The sequence below is a fragment of the Tasmannia lanceolata genome, unplaced genomic scaffold (assembly GCF_043159265.1).
Source record: "Tasmannia lanceolata isolate RefF3 unplaced genomic scaffold, GAP_Taslan_0.1 ptg000015l, whole genome shotgun sequence".
Taxonomy (NCBI): domain Eukaryota; kingdom Viridiplantae; phylum Streptophyta; class Magnoliopsida; order Canellales; family Winteraceae; genus Tasmannia; species Tasmannia lanceolata.
This window is the reverse complement of record NW_027518692.1, coordinates 25,733,132-25,741,811: the sequence shown is the minus strand read 5'-3', so window position 1 is coordinate 25,741,811 and position 8,680 is coordinate 25,733,132. Positions and strand designations below refer to the sequence as shown.

At 38.0% G+C, this 8,680-nt stretch overlaps 1 protein-coding gene across 1 annotated transcript; it reads left to right on the top strand.

The window, feature by feature from the left end:
* Positions 1-547: 547 nt before the first annotated feature.
* On the top strand, positions 548-2,105 carry LOC143845792 (uncharacterized). The gene has a single exon (XM_077354203.1). The coding sequence runs from the start codon at positions 1,161-1,163 to the stop codon at positions 2,043-2,045; it is 885 nt and encodes a 294-aa protein (XP_077210318.1). The 5' UTR covers positions 548-1,160; the 3' UTR covers positions 2,046-2,105.
* The last annotated feature ends 6,575 nt before the right edge of the window (positions 2,106-8,680 follow it).

Sequence of the window (8,680 nt, the reverse complement as noted above, 5' to 3'; positions counted from 1 at the left end):
TTTAAAAAATGCATAGGAATGAACCCGTACCCGACCCGATTTCATGGTAAAAGCTCAACTGAATTCCCAAAAATGACCCAGGTTGCACCTTTATTTTGAAGAGAGAGGGTTGCAAAATTGCTTTTGTGAAAGGGAAATGATATTTTCCCACCCCTAAAAGGATAAAATTAACGATTTTCTTTGCCTTTAAAACTTAATGAATAACGTTAAAGGGGGGATTTTATCCGTCGTAGAGGGGGGAGAATATCATTCCCCCTTGTGAGATTGCTAGAGTATTTGTGATGTGGGGTTGTGTAGTATACAGATATACAGATGGATAATGTGAAAAAAGCATTCTAATCATTGTATTTTCCTGCTGAGTTGTGAAGAGTTTAATGGGCCAAGATAGGAGTGTGAAATGGAAGGCTTTCTTCCAATTTAATGTCATCTCCTGCCTTCATTAACAAAGGGCCCACATAAAAAAACCTGCCTTCATTAACAAAGGGCCCACATCAAAAAACCGTTTTCCTTTAGTAACTCTGATAATAATTACCTTGTAAGAATTGAAGTCTCTCTCTCTAGTCCCCTTCTCAGAGTCCCAAAAATCAGGCCAGAGAATCTGTTGAGTCTTTGGGTGAAAGTTGGCACCATGCCTTTGTTTTTTCAGTTCTAATGCATGTGGTTGTCGAGAGAGAGAGAGAGAGAGAGAGAGATTCTTTTTTCCTGTGGCCTAATGTTGTAAAACCTGCCCTTTAGCTGTATCAATTTTGCTCTCTTTCTCCACTCCTCTACCTGAGTTTTGGGTTATTTTAGCTATGGTTTAGGAAGGGTTATTGACAAAGAAAGAAGTGCCTGTTTGTCTGTTCTCCATCACCTTTTTACTACTTACATTCCCCATAGTTGTCTCTGATTTGGGAGCCCTTGTCCTTTGTCTAAAGTATCAAATTTTCTTAGGCTCCAAAGAACCCAGATCATGCCCAACTCTAGCATAAGCATTTCTCTGCAATATTTGGAACATGGGTTCTTGAGTTCTTCATTGAATGAGGTAGAAAACTTCTTTTCTTTATCTTTTTCCTTTTGAAACCCTTGCCTTTTTTTTATGGGAGAAAGAGTATAATTGTATTTAATAAATTGAGAAGAGAAGGAAAAAAGAGAGGAGATTTTGGATTCTTATTACCAGGATGAGAGATTTTCCTTCCTGTTTTGGTGAAAATGGAGTCCAAGTTGCAGATTCTTCATCCAAAACAGCTCAGAATTTGGTTACATGTGTTTATCAGAGTAGATTATGTGGCCGTTCTTGTGTGATTACTATTACATGGAGTAAAAATCTTATGGGTCAAGGTCTTAGTGTGGGAATAGATGATTCTACAAGCCAATGCCTCTGTAAAGTTGACATAAAACCCTGGTTGTTCTCTAAGAGAAAAGGATCAAAGGGTTTAGATGTAGACAGTAGCAAAGTAGACATCTTTTGGGACCTCTCATCCGCGAAATTCGGATCCGGGCCCGAGCCTTTGGAGGGTTTTTATCTGGCCATAGTTTTTGATCATGCGATGGTTCTCCTGCTTGGTGATTTGAGTAAAGAGGCATATAGGAGAACGAATGCGAATCCCCCTCCTTTAAATGCTGTGTTTATTGCCAAAAGAGAGCATATTTTCGGCAAGAGAATATACTGCACAAAAGCACAGTTCTGTGATAATGGGCAGGTCCATGATGTTGCGATTGAGTGTGAGATGGTCGGGCTCAAAGAACCGTGTCTCTCGATCCGCATCGATAAGAAAATGGTAATGCAGGTTAAGCGTCTAATGTGGAAATTTAGGGGTAATCAGACTATTTTGGTTGATGGGCTCCCTGTGGAGGTGTTTTGGGATGTTTATAATTGGCTTTTCAATGCGACTGTGGGGAATGCAGTGTTCATGTTCAAGACTTGCGTTTCTGCGGAGAAATTGTGGGGCAGCCATACATCTGACCCTTCTGTATTGCCTTGGGCTTGCTCACAGATATTCAAAGAAACCCAATTGCAAAGCCTTTGTTTCTCCCTGATTTTGTATGTATGGAAGAATGATTAGTTGTATGTATGATGAAGGCTATTTTGTTTCCTTTTGAGTGAAAACAAATATTTTTAGTGAGTGTTTTTTTATTAACAATGCCTGTGAATTACATTTGATTTATAAGTGATAGCCATTCGTTTCTCTATCCGCGTTGGTAAATTCAATGTGTTTGAATAGATTAGAAACAGTTCTTTGTCATTTAACTGCTCGTTCTGTATGTTTTTGTTTGTGCCTTGTGTTGGTACAGCCTGAAATGAAGGGGCTGCAATCCGTGGGAATTATTATCTTCACAGGTGTGTGAAATATGTACTCTTTGATATGGCCCTTAGAAAAAATTAATGTTATAGGCAATCTATTTTGCAATATTATTTGAATGATTGGTTACTACTATAGAATCTCAATGAACTAGCGTTGTTTCGAATTGCAAACCCAACTAAGGATGTCATGTTTTCATGCTTTGTTGGGAGTTATCTTCCATGCTTTGTGGGTTTTATTTAACAACTTTGACATTAATGTGACCACAATATCATAAAGGAGAGCACTACTCTAATGCTTCTCAGGCTGTCTATTATGTCAGGTTCCTTGTCTTGTTAATTTTTAATCAATCTCGTTTTTATATAAAAAGATCTCAAAATTGAGTAATGCAATTTAAGCTGTTCTATTTCTGACTATTAACTACATCAAACAGCAGTATTCATTTAGTCTGTAGTTTAATTTATAGGATTCAGATATATGTTTACTGAAGGAAAAGTTAAGATGAACCCAAGATTGTGGGCATGAGGAGCGGTGTTAACTATTGATATTGTACTAAAGAGATCTCCTTTTCAGAACCTAAAGACTTTAAAATATGTTTATTTTAATTTGACGAGTTGGTGGCTGTCATGGATGAAAATAATTTGAAGTGTCGGAATGTTTTTTAGCCATGTTTAAAAATTATCTAAGTCAATTAGTGATGCACCCGAGTAGACTGATTTTAAAAATTATCTAAGTCAATTAGTGATGCACCCGAGTGGTCCTAGAAGCCAATCAAAATAAAAAGTCAACAAGCTTGAGTTGACGTGGTTTTACCTCAGGCAAGTTTCTGTTCGAGTTTGAGTTTTTGGATGCTGATTTTAAAAATGCTCAATAGATTTATATAACATTATGGATTATCTTAAGCTAACTACCCTGTTTTTTATTCCTAATCACTTGGTCCATTGGTAATTTGATGAGACTGTCAATGCAGAGGACAAATTTGTTTTGATTGCTGCATGTAGTCTCTGGAAGCTTTTTTTTTTTGAGTTATTTGTTTTTATATATTTATTATGCATCAGTTGGAGCTAACTGTGATTGACATTGGATCGTCTGTGAAGGGATTCTGCTTGCTATGTTTTTGGGGGTTTTCCAAGAAATCTCTAGAGTGGTCTATGGATGCTGAGAAGCGCTCGGCAAGGTCAGATTTGTACATGCATGTGGTGGATCAACCAAGGGAATTTTTTTGTGAGTATTTGTTGTGATTTAGTTGATGATCAATGCATGAAGTTATTCTCTACTTATAAATGTTTTTTTAATGGCAAATAGAAATTTTATTAGAGAAAATAATAAGGGCTCACGACCAAGTTGGTCTAAGCTACAGGGATAACTAATACAATAAAAGAAAAGAGCATAGGCTATCAGAGAAGCAAAAAATCAAAGATCTCCAAAGCAACCCTGTCTACACGCACTCGGGCAAGGCTATCCATATCACTATCCGCCAATCTTTTCACATGCCGAAACCTAACATGAAATCCCTCTACTCTCTCCTGAATCTCGTCGATCAAATCAGCGAATCACCATGGGGATGGCTAGCGTCCATCCACCTAATCACATTAAGAGAGTCTCATTTGACGATCAACCTGCTTAGGACACTCACTGAAATTCTAATACCATGTAAGAGCACTCTTAATTTTGTTTTATTAGAGTCTGCAATCCCAATCGGCCCGGAATAAGCCCACAAGCCCACCTGGTAATCCCCAGACCATCCTTGAGGAATCCTCCAACCCTGGCTGGACCCGGGTTTCCCAAACTCTTGCCATCAAATTGAGTTTTAATTGGCCTTGATTCGGAGGAGCCCATTGGGGAAAGCGACCTCTTCATTGTCACCGCTAGCACAAATCTCATGCCGACACCTCCATAAGTCCGTACTAGAAATAAATCTGAAGCAGGGGAGAATTTTGACCCAGGCTATGGAGAGGGAGATGAATTTCATAAGCAAATAAAGATAGCTTTTGGTCAGACCTCTTAAGACTATTATTTCTTTCCTTCCAAATTACCCATAACGATTCCAGCAAAACTACTCGCTGCAAAATCCTCCCCTGCTCCTCCATGGATCAAAGGACCAACAGTCAAGGAGGTCAATCAAGCGACCTGGAAATACCCAATGAATGCCAAATCTCCCAAGAATACGACAGCAGATCTCACAGGCCGCCCTACAATGGATAAAAATGTGATCCACTGACTTACCTACCTGAATACATAGGGGGAATTGATCAATGATTAACATCTCTCTATTCCAAAGGAAGTCCAACATCTGACTCCTATTTTGGTGAGCTGTTCAGCCAAATGCACACACTATAGAAGGAGCTGAAATGCTCCAAACCGAGGAGCGGAGAGATTAGGGACAAGATTTTGGTAAAAGGATTTAACAGAGAAAGCACACCAGACCAGATCCAAACGCTCTTGTCTTCGCCTGATCTCTTAATATAGTGGGATCCCAAAAGGTTCAACTACAGAAATATTGTAAAGTCCCCATTTTGATGATGTTTCACCATTTTCTTTCTTTCATACTCAGCGGAGGAAATTTAATCAAATGATGTAGTTTAGACTTTAGACTTTGTTTCAAAGCATAGCACAACAGAACAAGAGCTGGTTGGTTATAGAAGGATGAATCAGGTATGTTGGGCATGGAGAAGAAAACGGAAGGGAATGGCATTTTTGTTGTGGAACTTCATCCTAAGATTCGTATGTTATCTCGCTCATTAGCTTTAAAAGACCTTTGCAAGTTTTCATGTGACATTTTGGGGATGTCACGTTTGAAGTCCAGGATGGTTCTTCAAATCTGCTTCTCTTGTTGCCAATGAATAAGATATTTACATTGTCACACTGCGCCCTGTAAAAATGAAGCTTATGTTGGACAGGGGATATAGTGGACTCTTACTTCTTGAGGGGAACTTGGCTCTTTTTATGCTTATTGTAATGAGCAAAAGTGAATTTTATCTTGCTTTTCTTCAAAGTATATATCAAACCCTAAGTAGCAATGGGGGTTCATTTCCACCTTTTATTTCTTAATTCGAACAGCGCATGCTCTGACCATAGCTGGTAGTTATAACTTCTGAGTGCAATACTTAAGGATAATTGCCATTACATCCTTGATCGAAAATGAAATGACCAATGTATTATTAGTGCATGAAAATTTCATATTTATAGTTCTGAGAAATGGTGAAAAGTTACAGCTATCTCAAAATTTTCTTTGAAGGATGTCCAACAATAATATTCTTCACACTTAATGCCCTCCCGAACCATCTATCTACAAAATTCTTTTCTACCTAAAGCCCAATTAGTGCTTAATCCTTTCTCATTCCTTATAATGATTTTACCTGAGAGTTACTTGTTTTATGAAATCCTTACACTTCTCTCAGTCCCTGTCATCTACAGAACTGCATAAGGATATAATAAGACCTTTATCACCGAATGACTTACCCGTCATTCCTTGAATAAATGTAAGTTGAACAAGACATAAGGCATGGAAGAATGGCGAAGTGTACGTGTTTGCTAGATTATGGTGTGACTTCACTTTTTACTACAATGTCTTTTTTTTTGACAATTTTTTAAACTTCTAGCAAGGAGAGTAACTCTAGGATACTCTCACACTCAGCGTCTTCACAAATTACTCTACCCCTTACTCCCCCATAACAATCTTTGATCAACACCCTTCTCTCTAGGACCAACACAGTATTTTGCTTCCTTGATCTTTTCCTCTTCCTTAGCTAGCATACCTTGAATATTTATATACTAATAATCCTTTGTCTATAACTAACTAAGGAAGTCACGGGGATATATTAAGATTTTCCCTTCACATTGCCATCCCTTAGTTGTCAACTCGGCCTAAAACGGAATTGAGTTTGGATTGGAATATTATAGATTAAAGTTGAAATCACCAAACCAATTGTGGAAACCTTTAAATACTAAATGACTTTAATCCAACTCATTCAGGTCATTGGAAATAATATAGTATAGCAATACAGGAACGTGCTCTTAATTGTTGCAATGCGAAGGTTTGATCCCTCATAGTTATTTGACTCCTGGGCCAACCCATAGTTATTCAATATTCAGGCTTCAATGTCCATGCTTGATGGCCGAGGTCTTGTGTTTTATTGAAGGTCTCAGAATTATTTGGTGGGTGTTGGTTTCTTTCGATTCTCAGCGCCTCACTAGTGAATAAAGATCTGTAGCGAAGTAACTCATAATGTATTTTCTTATGCAAATAGCTGTAAACAGTATTGCTGAGTTTACTCATCACTACTTGACCCCAAACATGTTAAACACAGGTGTTTGGTGAAATACTTCTAAAATATGGAGGTTACTCAAACCTATATTCATTTTATGTGCCTCCTATTCCTAGTCAATTTCTTGAAAGTTTCTATTCAGGAGTAAGCTTGGAGTAGAAATCTTGGTTGTTTTTAGTAGGTTTTCTCTATAGTGGGACTTCTGTTGGAGGAAGGCAACTTTTAGGAATCAAGCAAGTTTGGAAGGCTATACCCCATAGAGATGGCACCATATTATCAGTAAGGCACAATTTGAAATATGTGAGAGTGCTTGGATTATGTTCTAGAACATGCCATAGATTAATAGTGAGTAAGAACATGAGTAACTTAGGATGGGTTTCGATTTCCTTCATCTGAGAGGCAATTCAAAGGATTGATAGCCTGACTAGTTGTGAGTCCCTAGCAATGAATCTGTTTTTCATCAACTATCTTCGCTTATGAAACAAAAAATAAATGTTCAGTGGAGGAAGAGAGAAGTATGATTGTTGCAGGTCTTGATGGATTTTCTGTTTGTAGGGCAGGGTTTCTTGATGCCTATGATGAAGAAGAATGAGATAGAGAAGTGTACTCTTGTTTGTTTGTGTTTCCCAGTATTTTAATATATGGATGTGGTCCAGTGTCTTAGGCAAACAGGGCCTAAGTTGGGGCCCAAGATATGATCAGTTTGGATGAGGAAGCGATATATTTGCCCTTTTTAATTACTTGGGAAAATGAGTAGTCATAAATACACTAGAGGATGCTGTCCCAAGTAAAATAAAGGGGTGAATATATCATTTCCCATTTGTATGGGCCTATAATGTGGGCCCCACTCAACTCAACTCAACTCAACTCAACTAAGCCTTTGTCTCAAATTAGTTGGGGTCGGCTAATGAATCCATTAGAAAAATTTCATGAAGAATGTGAAAGGATCTACCTGGCTCAAATTGACTAGGTCTAATCCATAAGCTATTTGGGTTCGTCTACATGGATCATTTCCTTCCATTCTCTCCTATCCAAGGTCATCTGTTCGTCTACAGGGATCATTTTCTTCCATTCTCTCCTATCTAAGGTCATGTTCTCTGTTAAATGTAGGCCCCACTGTATTATTTTTTTGCTGCACTTGGATGTACCCTTGGACACCATATAAAAACTGTATTAAAATTATTTTCATATATATAAAGAAATGATATGTTGACCACTTCTTGTTTGTCTTTTTTCTAAAAAAATGGCTGCATTTTCACCTGTGTGTCTTTTCCTTTTCAGGTAATGACAATTAAATAGGGATGGGAATGTTGAGCCAGTGAGCTGGGATTGGGTCCAATTCATTGTTTTGGAAAGAGGTCAGATTTCAGGTTGGATCCAAGTCATTTTCTTTAGCCAAAGCGAGTCAGAGTTTGAATTAGATCCAATTCATTGTTTTTTTTTTTTTTTTAACAAAATGGAGTCAGTTTGGGCAGGATCCAATTCATTTTTTTAGCCAACGAGAGTCCAGAGTTTGAATTCAATCCAATTCATTTTTTTCAACAAAAATGAGTCAGAGTTTGGGCAGGATCCAATTCATTTTTTTAGCCCCAGAGTTTGGTTTAATTCCCATTCAATTTGTTAGCAACAGTGTCATTAGTACTGGCTGGATCCAATTCATTTTTTCACCAAAAGCAAGTCAATGTTGCGTTTCGACCCAATTTATTTTTCAGCAAAAGCAAGTCAGAGACTGCGTTGGATCCAAATCAGTCTTACCAAAAGCAACTCAGAGTTTAATACGGTTTTGGGGGGTTAATATTTTGAGGAAAAAAATACCCTCATTTGCAGAGGGATTAGGGTTATGCCATTTCCCATTGCCGCCCCCTCCGGCCACTGCCGTCACCTCCACTACAGACAATCGAACCCCACCCCATGGCTACATCAAACCCACATTTCAAGAAAAAAAGAACTTAGATAAAAACAAAAAAATAAAGTCATAAAACATTAGGGTTTTTGTGCGAATCATTATAATGATGTGGAGGAAGACAAATAAAACTCCTAAATGCAACAAGGATTTGAATCAAACACCAACTTTTAGTTTTCAAGTATGAAAGCCCTAATTTTCAGCTGCGGAAGGCGAGGGCATTTTGG